The sequence below is a fragment of the Perna viridis genome, chromosome 1, assembly GCF_037379345.1.
Source record: "Perna viridis isolate PV_CMFRI_1.1 ecotype Kerala chromosome 1, ASM3737934v1, whole genome shotgun sequence".
In the NCBI taxonomy this organism is placed as follows: Eukaryota; Metazoa; Mollusca; class Bivalvia; order Mytilida; family Mytilidae; genus Perna; species Perna viridis.
In genome coordinates this window covers 66005590-66025683 of record NC_142445.1, presented here as the reverse complement: position 1 = coordinate 66025683, position 20094 = coordinate 66005590, and the positions used below count along the sequence as shown (strand labels likewise).

Below are 20094 nucleotides of genomic sequence, written 5' to 3'. Positions count from 1 at the left end.
AGTACACCCCGCGTGGATTGTTGGTGCACTGGGCTCTGTCATTAAACACTGTGAATAAGAACTACATGTGGAAACACACAGTTTATTTAACAAAGTATAAAGTCATGTAAAACAATGGTGCATAACGCTTATAAATGCGTAACGCCTATGAGTAAATTAACCGGTTTAGCTAGTTAACTGGAGGTGACTGGCTTAAACTTGAATACCTAAACATCGTTCACGGGAAAGCGCGGGATTTAAAATCCTACCTGTTGACCAATTAAATTAGTTATTATAATATTAGTTAATTACTAATTTACATTTCAACACGGGCTTACAAGTATTCTCCGGAATGTTACATTCCTTTGAGAAAAACGGTAAAACCGTAAATAGGCCAGAAACAAAGAACGTACCGGTGTGAAACATATCTGAACTGGCTATCTAGAAGAAGTGATAAATCGCACCGCGCACTCGCTTAAATACTCAGTTAAAATGAATCAACCAATCAGAGCAAGGATATGAACTCAGATGTGATGAACTCGATTTGGGTAAACTCGTTTTGAAATAAACTGAACTTATGTAAAATACTGAGACTCGAACATTTAACGTAAAACACCGAGGTAAGCTCAAAATGAAAGTAACGACTATCTACAACGGTAACAATGTCACATGACCAAAGCCAAATCACGTAAACAGTTTGATAAGTAAACAATAATATAAAAATATCAACAAGCTACAGTCACCTCCGTTACAAATATATCTTTACCAACAATTTCGAGCAACTCCCACAAGTATCTACGTCAGTCCGTTTAATATTGAATTATTGAGGCAACTCTCCATTCAAGCAACATCCTATACCAGTATAATGTAGCAGGCATGTTATCATACACAAAGTTCAATCTTGTTTCTTTTAGTTAGTACATATTTTTAATTGTTACTTATGGAAAGAACTAAACTTCATCTACTAAAGAGATTAACATGTTGGGAAAAATATTGTAAGAAATATTCAATTGTTACATAATGGTAGTTTTATATATTTATTTACATGTATTGTTATTTCATTCCGCACACTATTGGTGTTATGTGCTCATGATCTACAATCAGAGATTATTTATGTATCATTTTAATAGAATGAAGAAAATATGTTTTCTTCTTCATTAAGAATTTTATGCACATCTAACACTTAACGTGTTATCCAAAGGTTGATTCAGAAATGTATAAAAATAATGGATCGATCCAGAAACTTATCAAAATAGGTTTCGGATCCAAAAAATTATTAAAGTGGAGATTTCAGGCTACAACGTGCTCTGTTATGCCAAGTTTAACAATCTTTTCCAACAAAATGGGGCTCAATACCCGGAACCCACCACAAGGTTTCGCCGCTAGATTTGCAGTGTTGGTAATGATTTGCGCATTGATCTACCATGCTTAGTGACTGGCTTTAATTTGTAACAAGGAGATAAGGAAAAATAATTATACAATACCTTCCATCGGAAAGAAATAAAAATATGACACGTTTTGTTTTGTTTTGTTTTTGGTTTTTTATTGATCATTGACAACGTAATAAATATATGACACATTGTTTTATCCTTAATTGAATTTTTTATATAGGAACAAAATAAAGCTGGTAAAGACACCATAAGTTTGTACACATTACATTGACAGCGTTACCAAAGCCTTTGCTAAGACATAGAGAGCATGTTCTTTTGTATCTGTTTTTAAATTCGTGACTTGTTTCCTTTCTTTTAAAAAAAATATATGTAATCTAAGTGTATCCTTGTAAATATCTAAAAGGTCAAGATGATAATAAAAATGTACATGGTAACACACAGATGACATATGTATATATGTTCCTATTTTGTGTTCAACTTATAATGGACGTTAAGTACAAGTAATAACATTCAGTTCAAATTACGATGGATTCAAATTTGCATCGTCGGCACAAGATACCATACCGCAGTGACGATAGTTTGTGTGTGTGTGTGTGTGTGTGTGTGTGTGTGTTTGGAGGTTATGCGCAAGCGCGGATTCATAGGGACGGACCAGGCCTGCACCCGCCCCTCTAAAATTGGTAAAAAAATTTCATGGCATCCTGATCTTTTACAAATTCTACCACCAAAAATGTTTTCAACTCGCTTCAATCGATTTTTCATTATATTTACTACTCCTGATATCTGGGACCTGCCCTTGATCTGTTTTATTTTAGATACTCTCACAGCACAGATGTATTTTTTCTGAAGTTTGACGATACAAACAAACAAATAATGGGGTCAAATTAATTGATTTTACTGATTATGTATTTTACAATGACTAAATTTTGCTAATGCCCGAACGAATTCATACCTATCTAATCAATATTTTACGTATGGAAACACACCTTTAGAAACGATCTTTTAAAACCTTGACTGTATTTTTTGATCACCAAAACAAAAAAAATCTTTCCTCCATCAAACCTAAGTACGTCTTACTTCACATTCGATTTAATCCATTCGCATAGTTTGTTTTTCTTTGAATATTCAAAACGTAAGTCCGTGTTATTGCATTACAAAATCATTATTGTTTTTAAAGTAAGGAAAACTTCAGATTTACAAAACAAAAATTGGCTGAGGGAAATGAATCAAAAGAAATCATAAAATAAAAGTAAACAGTCATATTTAGGAGTAAATGGTGTGGTTATTTATACTGGTTGAAAATCAACAGTAACAAATTAAGCGTTGATGTTAGGAATTGGGGACATATTGCCACAAACTACTAATATAACAAGCAACCCCATCATTGATCCCGGACTACCTCCACCATCACATTCCCAGACAGAGAACTACAACAATATTTAAACTCTAATCTAAATTTAGTTCAGACGAACAGACTGAAAATATCCCGCATGCAGCATTACCATTGGTTCCTAGGCCACATGAGCTTTGAAAAATCGAATACGACATTTCTGTTTATTTGAATACCTTAAGATACTAGTAGGAGTACCGTTATCTACAAACAGTTTGATTGGATATGTAATATTTGTTTTCCCTAGATGATAGTGAACCCAGGAAGTTCATTATTTTGAACGTTGCACAGATAAAGAAAACATCAAATAAACGGTAAGCGTCAGCCTTTAGATGCACTATAGCCTTTTGGAGAATGAAGTCAATTGCATATGGGTTGAGAAAAATTTTAAAAATGAAATAGAAATTAAAACAATGTTAATCATCAGTGCTGCATTCAGAACTTTGGTGGTTAGATTTTTTTAAAATTTACTGTGACATATCATTTTAGCCGTGCTTTGTCGCTGATAACGAAAATACAAAACAAAAAACAGTTAATTTCTTTATTTTATGCAGTTGGCATGATCAAAGATAACTTATATATTGTAAACATAAGTAACAAACAAAAATAATCGAATATCGAAAATTGCATTCCATATTGTTAAACATCTTTGAAATTACTAGTATGTTTAAAAATGACAATCTTTATAAAACAGTAAATAATAATTAGTCTTTTCTCAGCGACATAGTAAAGAATGGATAATGAAGATAACCCTATAAAGAAGGACAAGTCCAAAATTAAGAAAGTTTTAATTGACAATTTGCTCATAATTTTAATGATTGTGGCTGTTATTGCTGGTCTCGGTCTTGGAATCGGTCTGAGAGATGTTTGGAGTCCGAATGAGAAGAGGAAACTACACTATCTTCGATTCCCGGGAGATCTATTGATGAATATGTTGAGGATGATGATTATTCCTTTGATAGTATCGAGTTTGATATCATCGTTGGCTTTCCTCGACGCTAAGTCGTCGGGTAAGATGGGCGGAAGGGCTATTGTTTACTACGTTACGACAACACTTTGTGCTGTTATCATTGGTATCGTATTAACGGTGACGATCAGACCGGGCGATAGAGGTGTACAACATATAGATAAAAGCGGTAGCTCGAAAAATGCTGAACCTCTAGATGCTCTGTTTGACCTCATTAGGTATTTATATATTGCTTATGAACAGTTATGCTGAAATCGAAATATTAAGATCATTTAAGTATAACTCGGTATATTTACTCATTAAAATGTAATGTCTGAAGCTTTCCAAATTAAAATATATTAAAAAGAAAGCGTAGTTTAAAACCAAATTATGTTATTTTATATTCCTTTTATGAAGTTTTTTAACTGTGCACAAATTATCAATCCTTCGATTGTTTTTTTTTTTTTTTTTTTTTTTGTAGAAACTGTTTTCCAGACAATCTAATAGATGCTTGCTTTCGGAAGGTGATTATATAATATAGAAATAATAGGACAGTTCCTTTAGTGGTATAACGTTAAAAGGTATGGTGAATATGCCGGAAAAGTGTATTATAGAAGGTTATTGTTCAATTATTGCACCAAACATTAACAAAAAATAAAACAAAACGGGTCCTGCCGGAGCCCTCCCCCTTTTGGATTGTCGACCAAGTAAGTAAAATCAATACTGAATGGAACAAATTTACTGTTTTTGACAACAGAAAGCGATTTATATTGTGTAATTCAAGGTTACAGACCACCAATTCAACCAATGAGCATTTGGAACGTACGCAAAAATAGTCCTACGCAGAAATTACCCCTGTTCCTCATAGTGCTGTGAAAAAAGTTCTCATCTTATTTTAAAAATTTAAACAGTTTCTGAAAGGAAAAACATTTCTGTACATTTTATAGGTGCAGTTTGCTTCTTGTGATGTGAAGCCTAATCTCCATAATGATTTTTAAATATACCCCTATCTTGTGAAAACACTGGGATTTCCCATGCTATTTATAGACCCTACACTTCCGGTGACCAGTACTGCACTGCAAGTCTGCTAACCCCACATGCCATTCTGAGGATTGTGAGCTGACATATGTAGAATCATGCTGATATATAGTCATCTGCAGGTTAAAGTTAAGGTAAAGTCCAGAGAAGCCATTGAATATTGTGAAATTAGCATAGAAGCCTATGGGAAGTGGAATTAGTGGTTTTTAGCCTTAAGCTGAAGCCATGGCAAAATGAAAAGTTTCTTCAAATAGCTTTAAACTACTTGAAGATCTTGTTAACTTTGCCATGAGAGGAATACACTACAAAAATCCTTCAAAATATGCATTTTTTTAAGTTATAGGTCCAAATTATGGAAAATTGGTCTTTTTGGCTGATTTTTATGTCCTATCTTGTAAAAAGTGTAGAAAATTTAGTAAAAATATCAAATATTAAACTTTGAGGGCTATATTTACCTAAATATGGTAGTAATAAGCACTTGAAATCAAGTTTTGTGTAGATTTGAGCAAAAATTAGGTTAGAAATGAGGAAAAACTCACTTTCATTACTGCGGTTAAGGCCATATAAGCATTCCCCTATGGCAACATGGAAAATCCATTATTGAGCACTTTTTTTGCTTTAGGTGCCCTTTACTGGTCATGTTTTAATGTGAAAACACTGTATTTACAAATTTAAAGCCAAATATATCACCTTTTGTGAAAATTTAAAGATTTAGGATTTTTGACATGTGATCAAGAAAAAGGGGGAGGCATGTCAGAAATAAATTTTTAAAAATAGACCAATTTCTCAGAAAATGAATACTTTTAAAACTATTTCTTCATTAATATTGTTAAAAAACAAGTTGTGATTGATATTTTTTATTTGAAAAGTCAGAAAAAGTTCTTTGCAAATATTTAATGCATTTCAGTATGGTAGAATATTTTCACTTTTTTGCTCGCACAACTTGGTTACCCTATATTTAAAAATCAAATATTTAAAAAAGTGCTTGTCACATTTCACTGAAACTTTGCAAATGCATTCAGTATGTGTGTAGGAAGATACCTGTATAGTTATTTATTTTTTCTAAGACAAAAAGTGACTGTTTAGGTTACAGACCACCAATTCAACCAATGAGCATTTGGAACGTACGCAAAAATAGTCCTACGCAGAAATTACCCCTGTTCCTCATAGTGCTGTGAAAAAAGTTCTCATCTTATTTTAAAAATTTAAACAGTTTCTGAAAGGAAAAACATTTCTGTACATTTTATAGGTGCAGTTTGCTTCTTGTGATGTGAAGCCTAATCTCCATAATGATTTTTAAATATACCCCTATCTTGTGAAAACACTGGGATTTCCCATGCTATTTATAGACCCTACACTTCCGGTGACCAGTACTGCACTGCAAGTCTGCTAACCCCACATGCCATTCTGAGGATTGTGAGCTGACATATGTAGAATCATGCTGATATATAGTCATCTGCAGGTTAAAGTTAAGGTAAAGTCCAGAGAAGCCATTGAATATTGTGAAATTAGCATAGAAGCCTATGGGAAGTGGAATTAGTGGTTTTTAGCCTTAAGCTGAAGCCATGGCAAAATGAAAAGTTTCTTCAAATAGCTTTAAACTACTTGAAGATCTTGTTAACTTTGCCATGAGAGGAATACACTACAAAAATCCTTCAAAATATGCATTTTTTTAAGTTATAGGTCCAAATTATGGAAAATTGGTCTTTTTGGCTGATTTTTATGTCCTATCTTGTAAAAAGTGTAGAAAATTTAGTAAAAATATCAAATATTAAACTTTGAGGGCTATATTTACCTAAATATGGTAGTAATAAGCACTTGAAATCAAGTTTTGTGTAGATTTGAGCAAAAATTAGGTTAGAAATGAGGAAAAACTCACTTTCATTACTGCGGTTAAGGCCATATAAGCATTCCCCTATGGCAACATGGAAAATCCATTATTGAGCACTTTTTTTGCTTTAGGTGCCCTTTACTGGTCATGTTTTAATGTGAAAACACTGTATTTACAAATTTAAAGCCAAATATATCACCTTTTGTGAAAATTTAAAGATTTAGGATTTTTGACATGTGATCAAGAAAAAGGGGGAGGCATGTCAGAAATAAATTTTTAAAAATAGACCAATTTCTCAGAAAATGAATACTTTTAAAACTATTTCTTCATTAATATTGTTAAAAAACAAGTTGTGATTGATATTTTTTATTTGAAAAGTCAGAAAAAGTTCTTTGCAAATATTTAATGCATTTCAGTATGGTAGAATATTTTCACTTTTTTGCTCGCACAACTTGGTTACCCTATATTTAAAAATCAAATATTTAAAAAAGTGCTTGTCACATTTCACTGAAACTTTGCAAATGCATTCAGTATGTGTGTAGGAAGATACCTGTATAGTTATTTATTTTTTCTAAGACAAAAAGTGACTGTTTAGGTTACAGACCACCAATTCAACCAATGAGCATTTGGAACGTACGCAAAAATAGTCCTACGCAGAAATTACCCCTGTTCCTCATAGTGCTGTGAAAAAAGTTCTCATCTTATTTTAAAAATTTAAACAGTTTCTGAAAGGAAAAACATTTCTGTACATTTTATAGGTGCAGTTTGCTTCTTGTGATGTGAAGCCTAATCTCCATAATGATTTTTAAATATACCCCTATCTTGTGAAAACACTGGGATTTCCCATGCTATTTATAGACCCTACACTTCCGGTGACCAGTACTGCACTGCAAGTCTGCTAACCCCACATGCCATTCTGAGGATTGTGAGCTGACATATGTAGAATCATGCTGATATATAGTCATCTGCAGGTTAAAGTTAAGGTAAAGTCCAGAGAAGCCATTGAATATTGTGAAATTAGCATAGAAGCCTATGGGAAGTGGAATTAGTGGTTTTTAGCCTTAAGCTGAAGCCATGGCAAAATGAAAAGTTTCTTCAAATAGCTTTAAACTACTTGAAGATCTTGTTAACTTTGCCATGAGAGGAATACACTACAAAAATCCTTCAAAATATGCATTTTTTTAAGTTATAGGTCCAAATTATGGAAAATTGGTCTTTTTGGCTGATTTTTATGTCCTATCTTGTAAAAAGTGTAGAAAATTTAGTAAAAATATCAAATATTAAACTTTGAGGGCTATATTTACCTAAATATGGTAGTAATAAGCACTTGAAATCAAGTTTTGTGTAGATTTGAGCAAAAATTAGGTTAGAAATGAGGAAAAACTCACTTTCATTACTGCGGTTAAGGCCATATAAGCATTCCCCTATGGCAACATGGAAAATCCATTATTGAGCACTTTTTTTGCTTTAGGTGCCCTTTACTGGTCATGTTTTAATGTGAAAACACTGTATTTACAAATTTAAAGCCAAATATATCACCTTTTGTGAAAATTTAAAGATTTAGGATTTTTGACATGTGATCAAGAAAAAGGGGGAGGCATGTCAGAAATAAATTTTTAAAAATAGACCAATTTCTCAGAAAATGAATACTTTTAAAACTATTTCTTCATTAATATTGTTAAAAAACAAGTTGTGATTGATATTTTTTATTTGAAAAGTCAGAAAAAGTTCTTTGCAAATATTTAATGCATTTCAGTATGGTAGAATATTTTCACTTTTTTGCTCGCACAACTTGGTTACCCTATATTTAAAAATCAAATATTTAAAAAAGTGCTTGTCACATTTCACTGAAACTTTGCAAATGCATTCAGTATGTGTGTAGGAAGATACCTGTATAGTTATTTATTTTTTCTAAGACAAAAAGTGACTGTTTAGGTTACAGACCACCAATTCAACCAATGAGCATTTGGAACGTACGCAAAAATAGTCCTACGCAGAAATTACCCCTGTTCCTCATAGTGCTGTGAAAAAAGTTCTCATCTTATTTTAAAAATTTAAACAGTTTCTGAAAGGAAAAACATTTCTGTACATTTTATAGGTGCAGTTTGCTTCTTGTGATGTGAAGCCTAATCTCCATAATGATTTTTAAATATACCCCTATCTTGTGAAAACACTGGGATTTCCCATGCTATTTATAGACCCTACACTTCCGGTGACCAGTACTGCACTGCAAGTCTGCTAACCCCACATGCCATTCTGAGGATTGTGAGCTGACATATGTAGAATCATGCTGATATATAGTCATCTGCAGGTTAAAGTTAAGGTAAAGTCCAGAGAAGCCATTGAATATTGTGAAATTAGCATAGAAGCCTATGGGAAGTGGAATTAGTGGTTTTTAGCCTTAAGCTGAAGCCATGGCAAAATGAAAAGTTTCTTCAAATAGCTTTAAACTACTTGAAGATCTTGTTAACTTTGCCATGAGAGGAATACACTACAAAAATCCTTCAAAATATGCATTTTTTTAAGTTATAGGTCCAAATTATGGAAAATTGGTCTTTTTGGCTGATTTTTATGTCCTATCTTGTAAAAAGTGTAGAAAATTTAGTAAAAATATCAAATATTAAACTTTGAGGGCTATATTTACCTAAATATGGTAGTAATAAGCACTTGAAATCAAGTTTTGTGTAGATTTGAGCAAAAATTAGGTTAGAAATGAGGAAAAACTCACTTTCATTACTGCGGTTAAGGCCATATAAGCATTCCCCTATGGCAACATGGAAAATCCATTATTGAGCACTTTTTTTGCTTTAGGTGCCCTTTACTGGTCATGTTTTAATGTGAAAACACTGTATTTACAAATTTAAAGCCAAATATATCACCTTTTGTGAAAATTTAAAGATTTAGGATTTTTGACATGTGATCAAGAAAAAGGGGGAGGCATGTCAGAAATAAATTTTTAAAAATAGACCAATTTCTCAGAAAATGAATACTTTTAAAACTATTTCTTCATTAATATTGTTAAAAAACAAGTTGTGATTGATATTTTTTATTTGAAAAGTCAGAAAAAGTTCTTTGCAAATATTTAATGCATTTCAGTATGGTAGAATATTTTCACTTTTTTGCTCGCACAACTTGGTTACCCTATATTTAAAAATCAAATATTTAAAAAAGTGCTTGTCACATTTCACTGAAACTTTGCAAATGCATTCAGTATGTGTGTAGGAAGATACCTGTATAGTTATTTATTTTTTCTAAGACAAAAAGTGACTGTTTAGGTTACAGACCACCAATTCAACCAATGAGCATTTGGAACGTACGCAAAAATAGTCCTACGCAGAAATTACCCCTGTTCCTCATAGTGCTGTGAAAAAAGTTCTCATCTTATTTTAAAAATTTAAACAGTTTCTGAAAGGAAAAACATTTCTGTACATTTTATAGGTGCAGTTTGCTTCTTGTGATGTGAAGCCTAATCTCCATAATGATTTTTAAATATACCCCTATCTTGTGAAAACACTGGGATTTCCCATGCTATTTATAGACCCTACACTTCCGGTGACCAGTACTGCACTGCAAGTCTGCTAACCCCACATGCCATTCTGAGGATTGTGAGCTGACATATGTAGAATCATGCTGATATATAGTCATCTGCAGGTTAAAGTTAAGGTAAAGTCCAGAGAAGCCATTGAATATTGTGAAATTAGCATAGAAGCCTATGGGAAGTGGAATTAGTGGTTTTTAGCCTTAAGCTGAAGCCATGGCAAAATGAAAAGTTTCTTCAAATAGCTTTAAACTACTTGAAGATCTTGTTAACTTTGCCATGAGAGGAATACACTACAAAAATCCTTCAAAATATGCATTTTTTTAAGTTATAGGTCCAAATTATGGAAAATTGGTCTTTTTGGCTGATTTTTATGTCCTATCTTGTAAAAAGTGTAGAAAATTTAGTAAAAATATCAAATATTAAACTTTGAGGGCTATATTTACCTAAATATGGTAGTAATAAGCACTTGAAATCAAGTTTTGTGTAGATTTGAGCAAAAATTAGGTTAGAAATGAGGAAAAACTCACTTTCATTACTGCGGTTAAGGCCATATAAGCATTCCCCTATGGCAACATGGAAAATCCATTATTGAGCACTTTTTTTGCTTTAGGTGCCCTTTACTGGTCATGTTTTAATGTGAAAACACTGTATTTACAAATTTAAAGCCAAATATATCACCTTTTGTGAAAATTTAAAGATTTAGGATTTTTGACATGTGATCAAGAAAAAGGGGGAGGCATGTCAGAAATAAATTTTTAAAAATAGACCAATTTCTCAGAAAATGAATACTTTTAAAACTATTTCTTCATTAATATTGTTAAAAAACAAGTTGTGATTGATATTTTTTATTTGAAAAGTCAGAAAAAGTTCTTTGCAAATATTTAATGCATTTCAGTATGGTAGAATATTTTCACTTTTTTGCTCGCACAACTTGGTTACCCTATATTTAAAAATCAAATATTTAAAAAAGTGCTTGTCACATTTCACTGAAACTTTGCAAATGCATTCAGTATGTGTGTAGGAAGATACCTGTATAGTTATTTATTTTTTCTAAGACAAAAAGTGACTGTTTAGGTTACAGACCACCAATTCAACCAATGAGCATTTGGAACGTACGCAAAAATAGTCCTACGCAGAAATTACCCCTGTTCCTCATAGTGCTGTGAAAAAAGTTCTCATCTTATTTTAAAAATTTAAACAGTTTCTGAAAGGAAAAACATTTCTGTACATTTTATAGGTGCAGTTTGCTTCTTGTGATGTGAAGCCTAATCTCCATAATGATTTTTAAATATACCCCTATCTTGTGAAAACACTGGGATTTCCCATGCTATTTATAGACCCTACACTTCCGGTGACCAGTACTGCACTGCAAGTCTGCTAACCCCACATGCCATTCTGAGGATTGTGAGCTGACATATGTAGAATCATGCTGATATATAGTCATCTGCAGGTTAAAGTTAAGGTAAAGTCCAGAGAAGCCATTGAATATTGTGAAATTAGCATAGAAGCCTATGGGAAGTGGAATTAGTGGTTTTTAGCCTTAAGCTGAAGCCATGGCAAAATGAAAAGTTTCTTCAAATAGCTTTAAACTACTTGAAGATCTTGTTAACTTTGCCATGAGAGGAATACACTACAAAAATCCTTCAAAATATGCATTTTTTTAAGTTATAGGTCCAAATTATGGAAAATTGGTCTTTTTGGCTGATTTTTATGTCCTATCTTGTAAAAAGTGTAGAAAATTTAGTAAAAATATCAAATATTAAACTTTGAGGGCTATATTTACCTAAATATGGTAGTAATAAGCACTTGAAATCAAGTTTTGTGTAGATTTGAGCAAAAATTAGGTTAGAAATGAGGAAAAACTCACTTTCATTACTGCGGTTAAGGCCATATAAGCATTCCCCTATGGCAACATGGAAAATCCATTATTGAGCACTTTTTTTGCTTTAGGTGCCCTTTACTGGTCATGTTTTAATGTGAAAACACTGTATTTACAAATTTAAAGCCAAATATATCACCTTTTGTGAAAATTTAAAGATTTAGGATTTTTGACATGTGATCAAGAAAAAGGGGGAGGCATGTCAGAAATAAATTTTTAAAAATAGACCAATTTCTCAGAAAATGAATACTTTTAAAACTATTTCTTCATTAATATTGTTAAAAAACAAGTTGTGATTGATATTTTTTATTTGAAAAGTCAGAAAAAGTTCTTTGCAAATATTTAATGCATTTCAGTATGGTAGAATATTTTCACTTTTTTGCTCGCACAACTTGGTTACCCTATATTTAAAAATCAAATATTTAAAAAAGTGCTTGTCACATTTCACTGAAACTTTGCAAATGCATTCAGTATGTGTGTAGGAAGATACCTGTATAGTTATTTATTTTTTCTAAGACAAAAAGTGACTGTTTAGGTTACAGACCACCAATTCAACCAATGAGCATTTGGAACGTACGCAAAAATAGTCCTACGCAGAAATTACCCCTGTTCCTCATAGTGCTGTGAAAAAAGTTCTCATCTTATTTTAAAAATTTAAACAGTTTCTGAAAGGAAAAACATTTCTGTACATTTTATAGGTGCAGTTTGCTTCTTGTGATGTGAAGCCTAATCTCCATAATGATTTTTAAATATACCCCTATCTTGTGAAAACACTGGGATTTCCCATGCTATTTATAGACCCTACACTTCCGGTGACCAGTACTGCACTGCAAGTCTGCTAACCCCACATGCCATTCTGAGGATTGTGAGCTGACATATGTAGAATCATGCTGATATATAGTCATCTGCAGGTTAAAGTTAAGGTAAAGTCCAGAGAAGCCATTGAATATTGTGAAATTAGCATAGAAGCCTATGGGAAGTGGAATTAGTGGTTTTTAGCCTTAAGCTGAAGCCATGGCAAAATGAAAAGTTTCTTCAAATAGCTTTAAACTACTTGAAGATCTTGTTAACTTTGCCATGAGAGGAATACACTACAAAAATCCTTCAAAATATGCATTTTTTTAAGTTATAGGTCCAAATTATGGAAAATTGGTCTTTTTGGCTGATTTTTATGTCCTATCTTGTAAAAAGTGTAGAAAATTTAGTAAAAATATCAAATATTAAACTTTGAGGGCTATATTTACCTAAATATGGTAGTAATAAGCACTTGAAATCAAGTTTTGTGTAGATTTGAGCAAAAATTAGGTTAGAAATGAGGAAAAACTCACTTTCATTACTGCGGTTAAGGCCATATAAGCATTCCCCTATGGCAACATGGAAAATCCATTATTGAGCACTTTTTTTGCTTTAGGTGCCCTTTACTGGTCATGTTTTAATGTGAAAACACTGTATTTACAAATTTAAAGCCAAATATATCACCTTTTGTGAAAATTTAAAGATTTAGGATTTTTGACATGTGATCAAGAAAAAGGGGGAGGCATGTCAGAAATAAATTTTTAAAAATAGACCAATTTCTCAGAAAATGAATACTTTTAAAACTATTTCTTCATTAATATTGTTAAAAAACAAGTTGTGATTGATATTTTTTATTTGAAAAGTCAGAAAAAGTTCTTTGCAAATATTTAATGCATTTCAGTATGGTAGAATATTTTCACTTTTTTGCTCGCACAACTTGGTTACCCTATATTTAAAAATCAAATATTTAAAAAAGTGCTTGTCACATTTCACTGAAACTTTGCAAATGCATTCAGTATGTGTGTAGGAAGATACCTGTATAGTTATTTATTTTTTCTAAGACAAAAAGTGACTGTTTAGGTTACAGACCACCAATTCAACCAATGAGCATTTGGAACGTACGCAAAAATAGTCCTACGCAGAAATTACCCCTGTTCCTCATAGTGCTGTGAAAAAAGTTCTCATCTTATTTTAAAAATTTAAACAGTTTCTGAAAGGAAAAACATTTCTGTACATTTTATAGGTGCAGTTTGCTTCTTGTGATGTGAAGCCTAATCTCCATAATGATTTTTAAATATACCCCTATCTTGTGAAAACACTGGGATTTCCCATGCTATTTATAGACCCTACACTTCCGGTGACCAGTACTGCACTGCAAGTCTGCTAACCCCACATGCCATTCTGAGGATTGTGAGCTGACATATGTAGAATCATGCTGATATATAGTCATCTGCAGGTTAAAGTTAAGGTAAAGTCCAGAGAAGCCATTGAATATTGTGAAATTAGCATAGAAGCCTATGGGAAGTGGAATTAGTGGTTTTTAGCCTTAAGCTGAAGCCATGGCAAAATGAAAAGTTTCTTCAAATAGCTTTAAACTACTTGAAGATCTTGTTAACTTTGCCATGAGAGGAATACACTACAAAAATCCTTCAAAATATGCATTTTTTTAAGTTATAGGTCCAAATTATGGAAAATTGGTCTTTTTGGCTGATTTTTATGTCCTATCTTGTAAAAAGTGTAGAAAATTTAGTAAAAATATCAAATATTAAACTTTGAGGGCTATATTTACCTAAATATGGTAGTAATAAGCACTTGAAATCAAGTTTTGTGTAGATTTGAGCAAAAATTAGGTTAGAAATGAGGAAAAACTCACTTTCATTACTGCGGTTAAGGCCATATAAGCATTCCCCTATGGCAACATGGAAAATCCATTATTGAGCACTTTTTTTGCTTTAGGTGCCCTTTACTGGTCATGTTTTAATGTGAAAACACTGTATTTACAAATTTAAAGCCAAATATATCACCTTTTGTGAAAATTTAAAGATTTAGGATTTTTGACATGTGATCAAGAAAAAGGGGGAGGCATGTCAGAAATAAATTTTTAAAAATAGACCAATTTCTCAGAAAATGAATACTTTTAAAACTATTTCTTCATTAATATTGTTAAAAAACAAGTTGTGATTGATATTTTTTATTTGAAAAGTCAGAAAAAGTTCTTTGCAAATATTTAATGCATTTCAGTATGGTAGAATATTTTCACTTTTTTGCTCGCACAACTTGGTTACCCTATATTTAAAAATCAAATATTTAAAAAAGTGCTTGTCACATTTCACTGAAACTTTGCAAATGCATTCAGTATGTGTGTAGGAAGATACCTGTATAGTTATTTATTTTTTCTAAGACAAAAAGTGACTGTTTAGGTTACAGACCACCAATTCAACCAATGAGCATTTGGAACGTACGCAAAAATAGTCCTACGCAGAAATTACCCCTGTTCCTCATAGTGCTGTGAAAAAAGTTCTCATCTTATTTTAAAAATTTAAACAGTTTCTGAAAGGAAAAACATTTCTGTACATTTTATAGGTGCAGTTTGCTTCTTGTGATGTGAAGCCTAATCTCCATAATGATTTTTAAATATACCCCTATCTTGTGAAAACACTGGGATTTCCCATGCTATTTATAGACCCTACACTTCCGGTGACCAGTACTGCACTGCAAGTCTGCTAACCCCACATGCCATTCTGAGGATTGTGAGCTGACATATGTAGAATCATGCTGATATATAGTCATCTGCAGGTTAAAGTTAAGGTAAAGTCCAGAGAAGCCATTGAATATTGTGAAATTAGCATAGAAGCCTATGGGAAGTGGAATTAGTGGTTTTTAGCCTTAAGCTGAAGCCATGGCAAAATGAAAAGTTTCTTCAAATAGCTTTAAACTACTTGAAGATCTTGTTAACTTTGCCATGAGAGGAATACACTACAAAAATCCTTCAAAATATGCATTTTTTTAAGTTATAGGTCCAAATTATGGAAAATTGGTCTTTTTGGCTGATTTTTATGTCCTATCTTGTAAAAAGTGTAGAAAATTTAGTAAAAATATCAAATATTAAACTTTGAGGGCTATATTTACCTAAATATGGTAGTAATAAGCACTTGAAATCAAGTTTTGTGTAGATTTGAGCAAAAATTAGGTTAGAAATGAGGAAAAACTCACTTTCATTACTGCGGTTAAGGCCATATAAGCATTCCCCTATGGCAACATGGAAAATCCATTATTGAGCACTTTTTTTGCTTTAGGTGCCCTTTACTGGTCATGTTTTAATGTGAAAACACTGTATTTACAAATTTAAAGCCAAATATATCACCTTTTGTGAAAATTTAAAGATTTAGGATTTTTGACATGTGATCAAGAAAAAGGGGGAGGCATGTCAGAAATAAATTTTTAAAAATAGACCAATTTCTCAGAAAATGAATACTTTTAAAACTATTTCTTCATTAATATTGTTAAAAAACAAGTTGTGATTGATATTTTTTATTTGAAAAGTCAGAAAAAGTTCTTTGCAAATATTTAATGCATTTCAGTATGGTAGAATATTTTCACTTTTTTGCTCGCACAACTTGGTTACCCTATATTTAAAAATCAAATATTTAAAAAAGTGCTTGTCACATTTCACTGAAACTTTGCAAATGCATTCAGTATGTGTGTAGGAAGATACCTGTATAGTTATTTATTTTTTCTAAGACAAAAAGTGACTGTTTAGGTTACAGACCACCAATTCAACCAATGAGCATTTGGAACGTACGCAAAAATAGTCCTACGCAGAAATTACCCCTGTTCCTCATAGTGCTGTGAAAAAAGTTCTCATCTTATTTTAAAAATTTAAACAGTTTCTGAAAGGAAAAACATTTCTGTACATTTTATAGGTGCAGTTTGCTTCTTGTGATGTGAAGCCTAATCTCCATAATGATTTTTAAATATACCCCTATCTTGTGAAAACACTGGGATTTCCCATGCTATTTATAGACCCTACACTTCCGGTGACCAGTACTGCACTGCAAGTCTGCTAACCCCACATGCCATTCTGAGGATTGTGAGCTGACATATGTAGAATCATGCTGATATATAGTCATCTGCAGGTTAAAGTTAAGGTAAAGTCCAGAGAAGCCATTGAATATTGTGAAATTAGCATAGAAGCCTATGGGAAGTGGAATTAGTGGTTTTTAGCCTTAAGCTGAAGCCATGGCAAAATGAAAAGTTTCTTCAAATAGCTTTAAACTACTTGAAGATCTTGTTAACTTTGCCATGAGAGGAATACACTACAAAAATCCTTCAAAATATGCATTTTTTTAAGTTATAGGTCCAAATTATGGAAAATTGGTCTTTTTGGCTGATTTTTATGTCCTATCTTGTAAAAAGTGTAGAAAATTTAGTAAAAATATCAAATATTAAACTTTGAGGGCTATATTTACCTAAATATGGTAGTAATAAGCACTTGAAATCAAGTTTTGTGTAGATTTGAGCAAAAATTAGGTTAGAAATGAGGAAAAACTCACTTTCATTACTGCGGTTAAGGCCATATAAGCATTCCCCTATGGCAACATGGAAAATCCATTATTGAGCACTTTTTTTGCTTTAGGTGCCCTTTACTGGTCATGTTTTAATGTGAAAACACTGTATTTACAAATTTAAAGCCAAATATATCACCTTTTGTGAAAATTTAAAGATTTAGGATTTTTGACATGTGATCAAGAAAAAGGGGGAGGCATGTCAGAAATAAATTTTTAAAAATAGACCAATTTCTCAGAAAATGAATACTTTTAAAACTATTTCTTCATTAATATTGTTAAAAAACAAGTTGTGATTGATATTTTTTATTTGAAAAGTCAGAAAAAGTTCTTTGCAAATATTTAATGCATTTCAGTATGGTAGAATATTTTCACTTTTTTGCTCGCACAACTTGGTTACCCTATATTTAAAAATCAAATATTTAAAAAAGTGCTTGTCACATTTCACTGAAACTTTGCAAATGCATTCAGTATGTGTGTAGGAAGATACCTGTATAGTTATTTATTTTTTCTAAGACAAAAAGTGACTGTTTAGGTTACAGACCACCAATTCAACCAATGAGCATTTGGAACGTACGCAAAAATAGTCCTACGCAGAAATTACCCCTGTTCCTCATAGTGCTGTGAAAAAAGTTCTCATCTTATTTTAAAAATTTAAACAGTTTCTGAAAGGAAAAACATTTCTGTACATTTTATAGGTGCAGTTTGCTTCTTGTGATGTGAAGCCTAATCTCCATAATGATTTTTAAATATACCCCTATCTTGTGAAAACACTGGGATTTCCCATGCTATTTATAGACCCTACACTTCCGGTGACCAGTACTGCACTGCAAGTCTGCTAACCCCACATGCCATTCTGAGGATTGTGAGCTGACATATGTAGAATCATGCTGATATATAGTCATCTGCAGGTTAAAGTTAAGGTAAAGTCCAGAGAAGCCATTGAATATTGTGAAATTAGCATAGAAGCCTATGGGAAGTGGAATTAGTGGTTTTTAGCCTTAAGCTGAAGCCATGGCAAAATGAAAAGTTTCTTCAAATAGCTTTAAACTACTTGAAGATCTTGTTAACTTTGCCATGAGAGGAATACACTACAAAAATCCTTCAAAATATGCATTTTTTTAAGTTATAGGTCCAAATTATGGAAAATTGGTCTTTTTGGCTGATTTTTATGTCCTATCTTGTAAAAAGTGTAGAAAATTTAGTAAAAATATCAAATATTAAACTTTGAGGGCTATATTTACCTAAATATGGTAGTAATAAGCACTTGAAATCAAGTTTTGTGTAGATTTGAGCAAAAATTAGGTTAGAAATGAGGAAAAACTCACTTTCATTACTGCGGTTAAGGCCATATAAGCATTCCCCTATGGCAACATGGAAAATCCATTATTGAGCACTTTTTTTGCTTTAGGTGCCCTTTACTGGTCATGTTTTAATGTGAAAACACTGTATTTACAAATTTAAAGCCAAATATATCACCTTTTGTGAAAATTTAAAGATTTAGGATTTTTGACATGTGATCAAGAAAAAGGGGGAGGCATGTCAGAAATAAATTTTTAAAAATAGACCAATTTCTCAGAAAATGAATACTTTTAAAACTATTTCTTCATTAATATTGTTAAAAAACAAGTTGTGATTGATATTTTTTATTTGAAAAGTCAGAAAAAGTTCTTTGCAAATATTTAATGCATTTCAGTATGGTAGAATATTTTCACTTTTTTGCTCGCACAACTTGGTTACCCTATATTTAAAAATCAAATATTTAAAAAAGTGCTTGTCACATTTCACTGAAACTTTGCAAATGCATTCAGTATGTGTGTAGGAAGATACCTGTATAGTTATTTATTTTTTCTAAGACAAAAAGTGACTGTTTAGGTTACAGACCACCAATTCAACCAATGAGCATTTGGAACGTACGCAAAAATAGTCCTACGCAGAAATTACCCCTGTTCCTCATAGTGCTGTGAAAAAAGTTCTCATCTTATTTTAAAAATTTAAACAGTTTCTGAAAGGAAAAACATTTCTGTACATTTTATAGGTGCAGTTTGCTTCTTGTGATGTGAAGCCTAATCTCCATAATGATTTTTAAATATACCCCTATCTTGTGAAAACACTGGGATTTCCCATGCTATTTATAGACCCTACACTTCCGGTGACCAGTACTGCACTGCAAGTCTGCTAACCCCACATGCCATTCTGAGGATTGTGAGCTGACATATGTAGAATCATGCTGATATATAGTCATCTGCAGGTTAAAGTTAAGGTAAAGTCCAGAGAAGCCATTGAATATTGTGAAATTAGCATAGAAGCCTATGGGAAGTGGAATTAGTGGTTTTTAGCCTTAAGCTGAAGCCATGGCAAAATGAAAAGTTTCTTCAAATAGCTTTAAACTACTTGAAGATCTTGTTAACTTTGCCATGAGAGGAATACACTACAAAAATCCTTCAAAATATGCATTTTTTTAAGTTATAGGTCCAAATTATGGAAAATTGGTCTTTTTGGCTGATTTTTATGTCCTATCTTGTAAAAAGTGTAGAAAATTTAGTAAAAATATCAAATATTAAACTTTGAGGGCTATATTTACCTAAATATGGTAGTAATAAGCACTTGAAATCAAGTTTTGTGTAGATTTGAGCAAAAATTAGGTTAGAAATGAGGAAAAACTCACTTTCATTACTGCGGTTAAGGCCATATAAGCATTCCCCTATGGCAACATGGAAAATCCATTATTGAGCACTT

The 20094-nt window shown here is 32.2% G+C and overlaps 1 protein-coding gene across 2 annotated transcripts in view; it reads left to right on the top strand.

The window, feature by feature from the left end:
* Positions 1 to 1652: 1652 nt before the first annotated feature.
* LOC148629911 (excitatory amino acid transporter 1-like) overlaps positions 1653 to 20094 on the top strand; it is a 34614-nt gene continuing 16172 nt past the window's right edge. Inside the window, exons 1-3 of one of the 2 annotated variants that reach the window (XM_088559642.1) lie at positions 1653 to 3074; positions 3480 to 3945; positions 4188 to 4230. In XM_088559642.1, coding sequence (XP_088415768.1) covers positions 3494 to 3945; positions 4188 to 4230 — 495 coding nt within the window. In that variant the 5' untranslated portion in view covers positions 1653 to 3074; positions 3480 to 3493. Of the gene's footprint in view, positions 3075 to 3468; positions 3946 to 4187; positions 4231 to 20094 lie in introns of both variants that reach the window. The other variant, XM_088559648.1, reaches the window with a different exon arrangement.